Consider the following 15,850-nt stretch of genomic DNA (forward strand, 5'->3'; position numbering starts at 1 on the left):
AGCCAATATAATGTTTATACGGGCGGATGGTCCCGGTGAAGGCTGGAGCTCAGGGATGGTCCGTGGTTGGCGGTGTAGGGAGGGTATGTGTGTGTGTGGAATAGGAGCTACATAGTAGGTACGGCCGGTGCTTGGCTGGGAAGTCGATAGGGTGGTGCATGGTGGTCGGAGACGATGACGACTAAGATCCTTATGCACGTGAAGGTGGGCAGGGAGCTGTAGCGGAACCGCCAATCGAAGCATGCAGGAGATGTTGGTTGGGGGCATTGCATTGCATGCATGTTGATTGAGTACACATACATAGTATTGGTACGTTGGTCAAAACAAAGAAACAGAGGAAGAGGATTTCTGGTTTGAAGGCTTGGCCGCCGAGCACATGCAATGGACGTGCGGCGTGCACTTCATTTATGTGCTGGGACACTGTCCCCGGCCACTGCAACTCTGCTAATGAAAAGAACAGAGCGCATACATGTTCCAAACTTGGACTTTGCGTGTTTACGTGAAGGGAACAATCCATGAGTGCATGGTGCGTCCCTACTCTATCGCTAGGAATAGCATGCAGGTTGGCCCTTAACAGGAGCAAATTCTATAGGAAGAATTTAGCTTTTATACACGTTAATATGGAGGAAAGAACAAATAATTATTTGCTGGTAGAAAATCTGGATTACAATAGTCCGTCTGACAAAAAAATAAACAAATGGAGAATTACATTAGGTGGTAAGAACAAGAAACAAAAAGGCATCCGATGCATCTACTACAATAGTTCTCTACTTGCGCTTAACAACGCCGACATAAGGAAGCTCTACCGAACCCAAGTAGATCTTGCCATTGCTTCTCTCCATAATCTCGGTGGGCCTCACCTTCTTTGGCCCTCTCATCTCCTCGACTATCTTCCCATCATTACCGACCCTGACAGCGAGACGATGACTATCACGACCAAAGGGCAACTCATTCTTCTCGCGGTGCAACGCCACCCAATAGCCTCCTTTGGTGTCGGGCCTCACGTTATCTGGATAGCCGGGCAGGTCGGCAAAAGGCTCGGATGTGCCTGCGTTGACCCCTTTGATCCAGTGCCTCAGTAGCTTGCATGGTCCAGTAGATGCGACCACGAGGTGGGTGCGGTCGGCGCTGAGCGCGACGCCGTTGGGGTACGTCATGCCCGCCTGGAGCAGCGTAACATCCGATGTCCGTGGGTCGTAGCTCATGAGGCGGCCCGTCGAGTCTCCTGTGCGAGTGACCATCTCATGCTGCGACCTTTGATAGTTCATCGAGCTATCGGTGAAGTAGACCTTTCCCGTAACTTGATCAACGTCAACACCGTTGGTGAAGCGCAGAGGATAACCGTCAACCTGGTTGACCAACACGGTGGCCTCCCCGCCGCCCGGCGCTACCCGCATCAGCCCCTTGTACGCGTCGGCCACGTAGAGGTCGCCCGATTTCTGGTCGAACCGTAGGCCAAGCGGGCGGCCGCAGCGGCTCTCCCTGGCATTCTCAGTCTCCGAGCTGAACTTGGACGGCGTGCATGTCTTGCTATCATACCCGGGTCCATATGCATAGGTAGTCCATCCTAGCTTTTCGCCGTTCCACTTGAGGATCCGGCCGTCTGAGACGCCGCTGTAGGGTCCCTGGCCCAGTCCGTCGAAGGCGACGCTCTCCGGCCCTTTGACCGTCCCTCGCGGCAGCGGCAGCTGTTGGCTTCGTGAGGCATCGAAGCTAGTGGCGGCTAAGGCTCCGGGCATGAGGAGAAGGACGAGGATGATGAGCGTGACGGTGGTCTTGAGGAGGCGGCTCATGCTGCACCCCATGTTGTTGTCGATCTGCTTCTGCTAGCTTCTATCGCTGGCTCTTGGATGGATGGATCTGGCGTACTTACGTGTTGTTGGACTCTTGGTTAATTAGCACCTGCGCTTGATGGCTTGGTTTGATGATGGAGAGATCCAAGCTGGAGGCTGCACTTATATAGCAAGTAGCACTGATCCATCCAGAAGTAGCACTAGTCCGAGTCGGCGTGTGGTACAGCCGGAGGCCGAGTGGGTTTCGATCTACGTTTGGTTTTGTAGGAAACCCGTTTCTGCTACGTAACGGACGGAACCAAACCAAACGAGGAAGAGCAAAAAAAAGGTGGCCGGTTTACGTGCGTGACCGTACAAGCTAGCTTCACGTGAATCGTTTCTCCATAGTATATATGTGTGTATATACCAGTGCTGGTAGATATAATAAAGTTACTATTTCTGAAAGCTGGAGAGAGTTGTCTGCCCTCTAAAGCATCTATGTTCTCTCCATAGTATATATGTGTGTATCTATATACCAGTGTTGGTAGATATAATAAAGTTTCTATTTCTGAAAGCTGGAGAGAGCCTATTATTGCACTGTCTTAGCAGGTTCCAGGTCTTGTTGATGGAATGGGAGAACCATGGTACATTGTTCTAGGCACTATATAAGGAAAGATATAACAACGGGCTCAAATAAACTCTAGACCATATGAAACATGGTAGTGCATTTCTAAGTCAGCTGAGAAAAACTCAACTATCCCGAGAATGAGAAATTGTTATCCAACAGATAATGAAATCGGATTTTAGAAATCATGTGCAAGTTGATCAACTTGGAAATTACTATTTCGTTGTGAGGTAAACTACAAATACCAAATGAGTAACAACAAAGAACCAACTAATTGTGAATGCAATTCATCACCTGTCGGAGTACAGGGCCTCAGGGGCGGTGATCACCGATGACTGCAGGGCCTCATGGTCAAAGGAGTAAATTTTTTGACCATGCATTAAAAAATGTTAATCTTTTCTTTCAAAAATGTTGATTAAGCACTTGAAAATTATGATGTGTGCATATAAATAGGTGATCATTTTCTTAAAAAACAATGGACCATGTATTTGAAAAAGTGTTCAGAAAATGTATTTAGAAAATTTTAGATCATGTATTTGGAAAATGTTGAATGTATATCAAAATTGTTTTTCATGTGTACGCTAAAAATGTATATTGTCTACTGATAAAATCTACACGAGACACAAGAAATATGAAGAAAACCAAGAAAATAAAGAAAAGAAACAAAATAAACCCAACTAAAATGAAAAAACCGTACAAAAAAATAAAATGGAAGTATAATGAATAAAACCATTCAAAAAACGAAAATTAAAGTATAATGAAGAAAAGCGGTGAAAAAACAAAGAAAATCATAGTATATCAAAGAAAAAACAAAAAGCAAAAAGAACCGATGAAGAAATAAAGAAAATCGAAGAAAAATAAAAGAAAATGAGAGAAAAAACGAAGTGAAAAGCCACCAAAGAGATCCAAATTAAAATCCCGAGAGAATTAACGATGAACCAACGAAGAAGACCAACAGGAAACCAAAAAAACATGAAGAAACAATTGAAAAAGGGAAAAACAAAATATAAATAAAATTCCAAGAGAGGCGAGCTAACCAGCGAACTCACTCAATGAAACGAACTTAGCGAAGAAAAAAAAAGACTAAAATGGCCAGCGCAGTAGCTACAGTATGGGTTAAAAAGCTTCAGCATGAGTATCTTCTTTTTTTTTGCGAGAAAACTTCCAATCTATTTATCTTCAGTTATGGAAGTATAATGAACACCTGAAATAATAAAAATTACACCCAAATCCATAGACCACCTAACGACGACTACAAGCACTGAAGCAAGTTGAAAGCGCGCCGCCACCACCGCCCTTCCTCGCCAGAGCTGGACAAAACTTGTTGTAGTAGACAGTCAGGAAGTCGTCATGCTAAGACCCATGGGACTAGCGCACCAGAACAACAACTGTCACCAATAAAGAGTAGTATAGATGAAAAGAATCCAACCTGAATACACACGAATGTAGACGAACGACGAACAGATCCAAGCAAATCCGCCAAAGACAAATCTGCCAGAGACACACCTACACACGGCCACCGACGATGCTAGATGCATCACCGAAACAGGGGCTAGGAGGGGAAAACCTTATTCCATTTTTAGAGAGTTGTCTTTGTCTCGTCTTCCTGAGCAGGACGCAAGCCGTAACAAAACTCTAAGAAACATGTAAAAACAAAACCCTCCCGACGACAATGGTTGGGATCCACCGCGTCCCCATGGCTCTAAAGCCACCGGGGACGAGACGGACTCGCCCCGGTGCTGGCGGGAGGCAAAGTAACCCTAGGCCTTTTTGAGCCGAGGCGGCTGCGTGCACTGGAGCTTGAGAGAGAGTATCTTCCATCTCGCATAACGCGAGCTATAATTATTGCACCTCAAACGGGACTGAAAGAGGTCTTGCCTCAAGGGTGCCCTCCCGTTGCTACTATTGGGTCGGCTCAAGTAGCTTCCTACAAGTTTGTTCATTTCTCTTCTATGTTTACATTTGTTTTTCTTTTGTTCATATTTTTAAAAATATTATAAATACATATATGCCAAAACATAAATTTACTAAAAAGATTTTCAAACTACATATTAAAAATTATTAATGCATCAGAAAACATTTGTTAGCATAGTTAAAAATGTTTATAGAATTAAAAAAATAACCTTTGTGAAATTTAATAAATATTCACATGATTCAAAAAGATGTGCATGGCATTTCAAAAATGTTTATACAGTGCAAAAAATAATGTTAGTGTAATTAAAAAAAACATATTTCACATTCTACAAAAAAGTGAACATTACATGCCAAAAAATGTTCGCGGTTTTAAAATATATTCATAACATTTTTAAAAAATATGTAATGAAAAAATATTCAGATGGTTTTGTAAAATTGTTTCAGTATGTATTTAAAAATGTTTAATACATATTAAAAAAATCTTCAAAATATGTATTTAAGAAAGAAAAATATTAATCTTGTATTTGAAGGCTGTTCAATGTGTGTAACAAAGACATGTTTCTGATGTTCTCCCTCCGTTTCTAAATATAATCCTTTCTAGAGATTCACTCATTTTGCTCCGTATGTAGCCTGTAATGGATTATCTAAAAAGGCTTATATTCAGAAACGGAGGGAGTACATGAAAAAAATATATAATGTGTGTTGAAACACTAGACATGCACAAAAAGAAAAAAACAGAAGAAAATAATAGAAAAAACAGAAATCCAATTGAAAACCAATAGGAAAACACATACAAATGAAAAAAGAAAAAATAATACACACAAGATTCTAAAATCGGTCCAAACCGGTTCATAACTTTCCTAAAACCGCTTGGATCTAGAGTGTTAGGCCAGCCCGCCTAGTGGAGCACCAGAGTATAGACCAAAGGACCTCTCACAATATTAAGCAAGAAATAATGCGCACTAGTTTTTTTTAGTAAAGGCGTCGTTTATTAATTGCAAATGTTCAAAGGAATACAAATAATGCGCATTAATAAACGACGCCTTTACTAAAAAGGATATTTCCCTTTATTTTGCTGGTGATTGGTGTTGGCAAAGAAAGCCTGATTTAATGAGATAGGCAAAGAAGAGTCCAAAACTAGGGAAATATCATTTTGGTTTCTAGGTGTATATACACCTTATATAGAAAAAATAGTCAAAAAAGTTTGGAAGTTTTTTCACAATTAATTTGACTTTCTTTTGCACTTGTATATAAATTTATACGAATAGAAAATCAGCGTTGACTTCCGAAAAAAACAAAATCTATTTGCTATTATAGGTCAGTATCACACTATTTTGACCGGAAATCTGTGTTTTTTGAAATGAAGTCAACGAGACTTTTTTCTTTTTCAAAAATATTTTCAATTTTTTGTGACATCATACTTAGTTACTAATTTTTCCATATACGATGTATAACTTTTTTTAGGGTAATATATGATGTACTCCCTCCGTTCCTAAATATTTGTCTTTTTGGAGATTTCAAATGGACTACCACATATGAATGTTTTTCAGATTGTAGATTCACTCATTTTGTTTCGTATGTAGTCACTTGTTGAAATCTCTATAAAGATTAATATTTAGGAACGAAGGGGGTATAACAGTATATACACCCATAGACCAAAATTTCCTGTCCCCAAAACTGGGCTTTAGGAGGAGGATGTTTTGGACAATGGGCCTAATTGCCGAATGAACCCAAAATCCAACCTGAAACCCTAACGAAGGGCAATCTCTAGTCGTAACCGTATAGGCACTTGCCGCCACCCATCTGTTCACCGTCACGCCGCAGCCACCGCCACCGATCGCAATGGCGTCCCCGCATCCGCTGCCCGGCGACATGCTATTCCTCCCTCCCCAATCGCAGGCCGCGGCCGCCGCGTGCACGACGCTCTGTTGCCTGTGCGGCGTGCCGATGCCGCCCAACGCGGCCAACACCTGCGCGCCCTGCCTCCGTGCGCGCGTCGACGTCGCCGAGGGCGCGCCGCGCCACGCCGCCGTGGTGCACTGCCCGTGGTGCTCCTCGTACCTGGAGCCCCCGCGACGCTGGACGCGCGCCGCGCCGGAGTCGGCCGAGCTCTTGCAGCTCCTCCTTCGCCGCCTCCACCGGCCGATCCAGCGCCTCGGCGTCTCCCTCACCGCCGCCGAGTTCGTGTTCACAGAGCCGCACTCCAAACGCATCAGGCTCCGCCTCCGCCTCCGCCGCGAGGTCCTCCCCGGCCGCAGCGTCGCGCTGGAGCGGGACCACGCCGTCGAGTTCACCGTCCACGACCGCCTCTGCGACCCCTGCGCCCGGGCCCGCGCCGACCCCGACCAGGACCAGTGGTGCGCCGTCGTGCAGCTGCGGCAGCGCGCGTCGCACCGCCGCACGCTGCTCCACCTCGAGCAGCGCCTGGCCGCCCTCGGCGCGGCCGGCTCAGCGACCCGCGTCGACGTAACCGGCGTCGGCGGGATCGACTTCTTCTTCGCGTCCCGGTCCCACGCTGCCGGCCTTGTCGCCCTCATCGCCTCCCTCGCGCCGGCGCGCGTGGCGGACGCGGCGAGGCAGCTCGTGTCGCACGACACCAAGAGCAACACGTACCGCCACCGGCACGCATTCTCCGTGGAGCTCTGCCCGGTGTGCCGCGACGACCTCGTCTTCCTCCCGAGGGAGGCGTCGCGCGCGCTCGGCGGGCTCGGGCCGCTCGTGCTCTGTGTCAGGGTCACCGACACGCTGGCCCTCCTCGACGCCTCCACCCACCGCGTTGTCAGCCTCGGCATCAAGGACTACGACCGGCACAGGTTCGAGCCCGCGCTCACCAGCCGCCAGCTCGTGGAGTACGTCGTGCTGGACGTCGACCCCTCGCCGGTCACCAGCGACGCCACGGCCGCAAGTTTCGGGTACCGGACAGCGTACGTGCAGGTGGCCCGCGCATCGGAGTTGGGCAGGACCGACGCCATCGTCACCGTGAGGACGCACCTCGGGCACCTCCTGCGCCCCGGCGACCGTGCACTTGGCTACGACCTCCGCGGCGCCAACGCCAACGACCTGGATGGGCAGAGCCATTGCTTGCCGGACGCGGTGCTGGTCAAGAAGATCTACGAGAAGGGCAACGACGGCGAGAGGATTCAGCAGGACGGTGGAAGAAACGATGACCATGGTGATGTCAGCATTGATGAGATCGCCATGGGGATCGGAGGCATCGATCTGGAGCCGTGCGACGAGGTGGAGCTTGATGAATTGCTCGAGGACCTCAGAATCTGAGTTGTGAGTTGTGACCTTTTTGAATGATGACCGTTGGTCTTGGGAGCTTCAGATTAAGTGCATCTGATAAATTGAGGAAAAGCAATGATTCTTCAGATTAAGAACATTATCTGGGAGTAGTTTCTAATTAACTGCACTATATGCTTACGTTGTTATAGATTGAAACTTGAAAGTATTATTTGCAGCACTTTCCAAAGTATTTTATCTTAAACTGAACTGCTAATATTCTGCCACACATGTTTATTGTGATCATACCCCTTAGGGCTTCAGTGCCTTTGTCCACAACTGTATGCCCCATGGATTTCGTTGCCAAACACTCAAATGTTTCCCAAAGGCCTTGTTCTGTTCTGTTGTCCGGGAATTGGAGGGGATTGGGAAGGAATGAGGTGGATTAAATCCCCTCAAATCCTCTTCAATCCCTTTGAGAAGAGGTGTAACCGAACAAGGCCTAAATGATTCACATTCAGCTAATGTTTACTAGTAAAAATTAGTAGTAATGTACAGAGTTTTGGCACATCCAGTTGATTCCTAGCTTGTTTGTCAGATTTGCTATTTGTCAGTCACCTATCAACAAAATACTGTGCTCCAAAATTCTCTAAAATCTGATTTCATCATCTGTTGGATAAGAATTTCTTATTCTCGGGATCGTTGAAAATCTTAATTTTCTGCAGCTTTCAGAAAAAGAAACCAGAGCTTTATTATAATACTATCAAGAGACTAGAGAGGTTCTACAGGGCAGATAACATTCAGAAAGCCACATACACCAAGCTGTGCGGAGGCCCCAACGCTATGAAGCTAATTACATATCCAAATATTTGCTCGGCAACACATACCCACCTCATTTAGTTCACCAACAAGTATACTGTTGTAACAAGGTCGAATATTTAAGATGGTACTCCCTCCGTAAAGAAGTATAAGAGCGTTTAGATCACTAATACGGAGGGAGTATATGGTAACTACTGCAGCAAGAACCTTAGGCTTTTTCCGTGCTCTCGGGTATCTCCAGATGAATAGAACGACAACGATGCTGAAGCACTTCGCGTTGCTGCGGAGAACTCTACTCCAGCTTTCAAGCATGACCCCCACTTCTTGTCCACAATTTTGTCAGGCTTGATTCCACTGGAATATCCTCAACTTTGTCATCAAGTTCCTTTGTGATCAGTCCATCGGACAGATCACAGAAGTGCCATTCTGAGAAGGATAAAAAGTTCACATGCAAGGTCTAACATCTTAGAATTCTAGAGTACGTTGAAACATTAAATTCTGAAATAAATTCATTTGTGTGGAACTAATTACCTAGTGTAGTTCTACTGAATTCGGCTTTTTTCTTACCTCGAGGATTTTGAAGTCGATGATGACTGAATCGTTCATTCCATTGAAAACAAAGGGAACCGATGATAGTTTTTCTTCTTCGCAACAGCAGTTTCGGATAAGTAGATGACAAGGGCCACGCAGCAGCGAGTCTAGTTGTACATCTGATCTTGACTGATTATTTGTGCTGTATTTCCACAAATGTGTTGAATGCATGTATTTATTCATATTTGTTTCTTCTAAAGAGATGGAGTATCTGCTTGCTCTGTTGGTGAAGGCATCTTTTTCACTAGCATTTTCAGCTCCTTCTCCTACTTTATTGATTCCATGTACTGAACCTTACCGCATCCATGATGTCCTTTTTTTTTGTGAATACGCAAAAGCCTTGCGTATCATTGCATTGCTAGGTAGGGACAAGACAAGGATGATTTGATGGCCTGGGTGCTTTGTTTGACAGGCTAATTATGTTGCTCTTTTGATGTTTCTCCCTCTCCCTCCTTTTCCCTCCCTCTTTTCTGTACCTTCGCACCCTTGGTGCGCCTTCTCCTGGTTCTTGTATGGATTTATATCCTCCAGGCCATGGCCTGTTTGAAATATATAAGGTAGAGCGATCTCTACCTTCTAGTTTCAAAAAAAAAGTTACATGACAATATTGTCACAGATTGTTACAACAGCGGACGGCGTGACGAGCATGTGCGCAGGGATGGCATGCACCGGCAGCCGCGGCGCACGGAGAGATGTGGGTGCGCCAGCCACTTGGGCCCTAGTCTACATCTCCGGTAAGATTAGTGCAAGCCCCGTGGCACCCGCGCGTACCCAAAGTCGCGCCTCCTCCATAATGCCCTTATTACAAGCATGATGATAAGTGTAGAGTGGAATAACCTCTTTTGAGTAGAAGACAAATTATTTCAGGGTGCTTCTGTTCTTGTTATGGGCGTGGTAATAGATTGGGGAACGTATCTGGTGCAACGGTGAATTTGGTGCTACCGGTGCACCGATCTCCATATCTCACTTTATAAACATTGAAAAGATATGAAAAGAGTACAGTGTTTGAACCTTTAGCAACCAACAGCTCCTCTGCTCCTTCGCAGCCTAGATGGCCGGCTCCTCGCCCCTAATGGCCGGCTCCTCGCCGGCCTCCCCACCTCCCTCCCATCCACTCCCTCCGCCTCCACCCGGCCCCCCACCTGCGGCAGCCGTTCGCTGCCCTGTCTCCTTCCGCGATGCCCTCGTCTCCAACAAACCACCTGCTCCGCCTTCAAGTGCCGCTGCCCCTGCTAGCAGGCTTCAATCGATGGTTGTCGCCCCCTCACGCCAAGACCACGCGCGTGCCAGGTTTCCCGGAGCCGCGCGGGATGCCCATGCCGGCCAGAGCATTGCGCGTCATCAAGGAGATGGGGGTTGGCGCACGGTTCGGAAGCGCTATTGGTGGCGGGAGGAGATGCAGCATCGCCGCATTAATGGCAGGAATCCAAGGCCAACGGCTCCGCGCCCCCTTTCTCGCATACAGCATCTCTTCTTAATCAGAGCTGCAGGCTGCTGTTTTCGCTGTCTCTCCCCTCGCCATCGCGTTGCCTCCTGCCATAACCCACCTCGGTGCCTCCTCTGCTCGCAATCTGGGCATACTTCGCGTGCGTGCCACCTCCACCTCAAGCCCAGGCCATCTGCCGCCCCGGCCGAACCTGCTTTTCTGGCTTCGTCGGCGGCCCCTCCCGCGTCGGAGCTGAGGACTACCAGTTCTTCGGCTGCCCCCGCCGCTGTCGTCGCCCCCCCCCCACCACCACCGATGGAGAACCCGGTGCCCGACGTCAACTTGCGCCCCCGGATGGTCTCCGCAACGGTCGCTTGGTCTCCGGAGTTGGCCAACGCTGAGCGCGACCTCGAGCACCACGCGGTCATCACCACCACCCTGGGCAATTGCCCGTCCTTCACTGTCCAAGACGTCTCCGTCGCCGCCTCCATGCAGTTCGGAATTGCTCGCTCCGACTTGCACGTCTCTGTCTTTGAGCCCGGTGACTTTCTCATACGGTTCTCCGACCGCCGTGTGAGAAATACCGCGCTCTCGGACACGGCGACGTTGCACATCGGCCGTGCGGTCATGCGTCTCTCGGCGTGGTCCAGAAGAGTGGGGGCGACCCTCATCAGGCTCCCATACAAGATCAGGGTGTGCCTGGAAGGCCCGCCACGGCACGCGTGGTCGATTGAGGGCGTCAAGCAGCTCTTCCCACTGCCGGCCATCGTCGACCACATCGAAGAAGAAACTTATAGCGACGAGGAGTCGGCCTGCTGCTGTGCGTGGGTGTGGGTGCAGGATGCCACCAAGACCGCCACTAGGGGGTCTCTCACTGTCGAGGAGCCGCCGGATCAAAGCTCTGCTGACTTCCATAGGCAGCCGATGGAGGGGAGCAGCAACGGCGCGGCGACGCGCTCCTGCCCCGTCAACCTGCTTGTCTACCCGGTTCTGATTCACCTCGACCGGGTGTACGACTACACGGTGCAGCCAAAAATCGACAGCGGCAGAAGCTCCATCAGCGACATCAGTGGCATCCCATCCGACGACGACGGCTCGCCGGTGTACGACGACTATGCCAAGTGGCACTACCGATGGACGCTGCGCTTTGAGGACGGAACCTTCCCCGCACACCGCACTGGCAGGCGTCCGGTGCACTCTCGTCTCAACTTTGGTGATCGCGATGACCGCGGCGGCTCATCTGGCGGCAACGACAGAGGCAAGCCGGGCGGCGGAGGCCCCAGCCGCGCCTCTGGTCGGAGATCCAGCGACGGCAGCCACCGCGACAACGCCGGCGACTCCTTCATGCGTGACTCTACCTCTGGTGACCCTGGCTGGCAACGCTGTCTAGGTGCACCAAACGGCGCTGCGGTCAACGTTGTAGCTGATGATGGGGCCGGGAGACAGCACGCCCATGCCTCTACCCATGTTGAGGGCCACTTGCTGCACTGCCCTGGCGAGGCAGCCTTGCCCGTTGGCCTGAGAGCTGGCCTCCCTGATGATCTGGCTCTGCTTGATGCAGCAACACTGGGCATGCAGATTGGGAACCTGGTTCCCACGCCTTTGCCTGAGGGACAGAGTGCAGTTGTCATTCCCATGTCTCCTGTGGGAACAAGTGTACTGCCGCCCTCTGACCCTGGCATGGACGACAGGGCTCTGCATGCGCGTGAGGCTCCGTCCGGATTGGCCCTAGTCAACTCTGCGATTGACCCAGAGGTGTCTGATCCTTGCATTGCTGTGGGGAACCAGGCCAGACAGTCTTCTCTGCAGCCCACAAATGAAGCCCGGAGCTCTTTGGGCCGGCCACTTCTGCAACCCACAAGTGAGGCCCAAGGCTCCCTAGCCCCAGCGATGGAGGACCTCATTTCCTTTGGGCCTCCTGAGATCGCTACATCCCCTGAAGAGATCCAGCTACAGTGCTTCGTCAACTCGTTCACCTCGCTCTGCCCCACCCCTGTGCTGCCAACGCCGCCGCCAACACCACTGCCACAGAAACACACCCTCACCGACGACCAGCGCCGGAGTGGGCGCCTTGCCGGCAAGCCCAACTACAGACTCAACTCACTGACAAAGGCACAATCCGTGCTCCTCAAGAAGAATGGCCAGCTCCCCAATGATGAATCACCGACAACCGAGGCCGATCTGCAGAAATACAAGGACATGTACAAGCGCCCAGTCAGCTCAGAGTTCATCGCGGCGGTCACCTCCCTCGTCTCCTCCACCGGCAAGCCCAGTAGCTGCGCCGCTGCAAGCAAGGCACCGCGGGCATCGGCCCCTGGACCTGCGGTACAGTGAGCTCCGATTACGTGGATCAGGTTGCTCAAAGTTTCCATATGTATCCATTCCCCCTGAAATCAGTTGGTCAATTGTGGAGCCGTTGCATTCCTCTAGCTGATGAGTCCTGGCAACCTCGAAAAGTTTATCTGCTGAAGACCATGTGGCTGTGTTGTTTTAGTAGTATTCAATCTAGCGATGACTGCTCCCTTTTTATGTGTTCTGGCATCTGTATGCTCTGTGTCATTTATGATATAGATGACCTGTCCTATGTACCACAAGTTAGTATCTGTTGCATGGGTGAAGCTTCAAGTGTGTCCAGCCCCAACAAGTCTGCTACCCACTGTTGTGTGCCTACAACTGTTTGTTCTCTGATTAGTTTGATCGGCTCGCTGCACATCTTTTTACCTCCTGCTGTTGAGGGCTGCTGGTTGATATTGGTTTGCCAATGGATAGCAACATTTTAAGTTGGAACATTAGAGGGCTAAACAACCCTGCTAGACGGAAAGTTGTAGCAAATTTTGTTCAAAATCATCAATGCAGACTGGTATGCATCCAGGAGACCAAACTGAACGTCATCAACAACCAAATTATTTCTGAATGTTTGGGGAGTCGTTTCGTCGACAACTTTGCATACCTCCCAGCTGATGGTACCCGTGGTGGAATCCTCATCGCTGCATCTGCAGATCATCTGAAGATTACTAATCTTACGCATCTCTCTGGCATGTACACTTTGACTGTAATGGTCACGGATCTCTCTTGCAATTTTGACTGGATGGTTACTGGAGTATATGGGCCTCAAGCGGATAATGAGAAATCCAACTTTTTGCTGGAAATGAGACACCTGAAAACAGTTTGCTCCCTGGAATGGCTTATCCTTGGGGATTTTAACCTGATCAGCAAGGCAGATGAAAAGAGCAACCAAAACATCAATCTGAGACTGCTGCGAAGCTTTAGAGCAGCGATTGATGATCTCAACCTCAAAGAATTACCACTCACTGGTCGACGCTTCACATGGTCCAACGAGAGGCTCAACTGCACCATGACAAAGATTGACAAGGCTCTTTTTACCGAGGAATGGGAGGCTAAATTTCCTGACTTCCAAATGCTTGCTGGGTCCACCAAAATATCTGACCACTACCCTCTAATTCTCAAAAAACTCAATAACAAGAGATTCCCTGGTTTTAGATTCGAAGCTTGGTGGGCAACGCAATCAGGGTTCAGAGAAACCGTTGAACATTTTTGGAAGAAACCTTTCTCCTGCTCCGATCACATTCGCAGGCTACACATCAAGCTCACTAGGACAGCAAAAGGCCTCAGAAAATGGAGCAAGCAAATTCTCAAAGAAAAAGAAGTGGCTGCTGATATTGCATCCGAAGTGATCTTCCAGTTGGACGTCGCACAAGAATCGCGGCCACTTTCTGTTGAGGAACTAACGCTGCGCGTTTTTCTCAAGTCCAGATTACTTGCACTAGCTGCCATTGACAAGATCAAGTGGCGCCAACGATCCAGGTTGATCTGGATCAAAGCCGGGGATGCAAATACAAGATTATTTCACTTGCGAGCAAATGGCCGAAGAAGAAAGAAGCACATCCCCTTCTTACATGTGGATAGTAGAGTTGTAACGGAGCACAATGACAAAGCAGGGGTTTTATTTGATCACTTCAACACCCTGATGGGACAACGCCAAGCAACTGAAAAGTGTTTGAACTGGGACTACATCAATATGCCCACTGCTGATCTGAGCCATCTTGATCAGCCCTTCACTTCCGAGGAATTGCAGACTGCTATATTTGATATTGCCGCTGAGAAGGCACCTGGGCCTGATGGATTTATCGGAACTTTCTACAAAAAATGTTGGCACACTGTCAAGATTGACCTTCTCAATGCAGTCAACCAGATGTCTGCTCTTGATGGCAAGCAATGGAACCTCCTCAACACGGCGTACATCGTGCTTATTCCTAAGAAAGAAAATGCCCTCAGACCACAGGACTACAGACCAATCAGCTTAACTCATAGCGTTGCAAAAATTCTTGGAAAACTTCTTGCCAGCAGAGTTGGTCCTGAGTTACAACACATCATCTCGATTAGTCAGAGTGCTTTCCTTAGGGGAAGAAGTATTCAAGAAAACTTTCTTTATGTTCAAAACCTGATCCAGAGTCTACACCGTGCAAAGCAACCTTCCTTATTCCTGAAGCTAGACATTGCAAAAGCATTCGATTCGGTTAAGTGGGACTATCTTCTTGATGTTCTGAAACAAGTGGGATTCAGCCAAAGATTTAGAGACCTGATTGCTATCTCTCTCGCCTCTACCTCTTCGTGGATCATCCTAAATGGTGTACCTGGGGCTCCTTTTCTCCACCGCCAAGGTCTGAGACAGGGTGACCCGCTAGGGCCGTTGCTCTTCCTGCTGGCCATTGACCCCCTACAACGAATCCTTGACAAAGCTACTGAGGAACATATTCTTAGTCCAATCAATCATCACAATGCCTCAGTCAAAGTCAGTCTTTACGCAGACGATGCTTCCCTATTCATGAATCCTGTCCGAGCTGAAGTGGCTGCTCTTCAATCCATCCTTGCAGCCTTTGGCAAGATCTCCGGCCTCAGCACAAATTTCAGCAAATCAGCAGCATACCCAATTGCATGTGAGGACCATGTAATTGAGGAGGTTCTAGCTGAGTTTGAGGGCGAAATCAGCTCCCTCCCGTGCAAGTACCTTGGGATGCCTCTGAGTATTCGCAAGCTTCGGAGGGTGGATTTTCAAGTGCTCATTGATAAAATGGCAGCAAAGCTTGCGGGATGGAAGGGGAAATTACTTAACAGGATGGGACGGCTGGCTCTCATCAACTCGGTGTTAACCTCCTTCACCACGTACTATCTGACAATGTTTGCTCCAACCAAGTGGGTTGTAAAGAGGATTGACAAGCTCCGAAGAAGTTTTCTTTGGAAAGGAGAAGAAGAGGCCAAAGGAGGCCACTGTGTAGTCAATTGGCAACAAGTATGCTCCCCCAAAAAGCTTGGGGGCCTCGGAATAAAAAACCTAGCTTTCTACAGCAGATCTTTGAGATTAAGGTGGGCTTGGTACTCCTGGAAATACCCCAACAGGCCCTGGGTTGGACTGCAAATTCCATGCACTAGCACTGACATGCAGCTGTTCAATGCCTCCAC

At 48.8% G+C, this 15,850-nt stretch overlaps 2 protein-coding genes across 2 annotated transcripts; one reads left to right on the plus strand and one right to left on the minus strand.

Annotated features, from left to right (window-relative positions):
- Positions 1-767: 767 nt before the first annotated feature.
- Positions 768-1,805, minus strand: LOC119282514 (protein STRICTOSIDINE SYNTHASE-LIKE 10-like). Its single transcript, XM_037562720.1, has one exon. The coding sequence runs from the start codon at positions 1,803-1,805 to the stop codon at positions 768-770; it is 1,038 nt and encodes a 345-aa protein (XP_037418617.1).
- A 4,348-nt stretch (positions 1,806-6,153) lies between these two features.
- LOC119280183 (60S ribosomal export protein NMD3-like) lies at positions 6,154-7,786 on the plus strand. Its single transcript, XM_037561130.1, has one exon. It carries the CDS (start codon positions 6,154-6,156, stop codon positions 7,585-7,587), a length of 1,434 nt encoding a protein of 477 aa, XP_037417027.1. The 3' UTR covers positions 7,588-7,786.
- Positions 7,787-15,850: the final 8,064 nt, after the last annotated feature.

The sequence above is a fragment of the Triticum dicoccoides genome, chromosome 3B, assembly GCF_002162155.2.
Source record: "Triticum dicoccoides isolate Atlit2015 ecotype Zavitan chromosome 3B, WEW_v2.0, whole genome shotgun sequence".
Lineage (NCBI taxonomy): Eukaryota > Viridiplantae > Streptophyta > Magnoliopsida > Poales > Poaceae > Triticum > Triticum dicoccoides.

What these genes read in the sequence shown, in the direction of transcription:
- LOC119280183 (XM_037561130.1), top strand. Translation starts at nt 6,154, where the DNA reads ATGGCGTCCCCGCATCCGCTGCCCGGCGACATGCTATTCCTCCCTCCC.
- LOC119282514 (XM_037562720.1), bottom strand. Translation starts at nt 1,805, where the DNA reads ATGGGGTGCAGCATGAGCCGCCTCCTCAAGACCACCGTCACGCTCATC.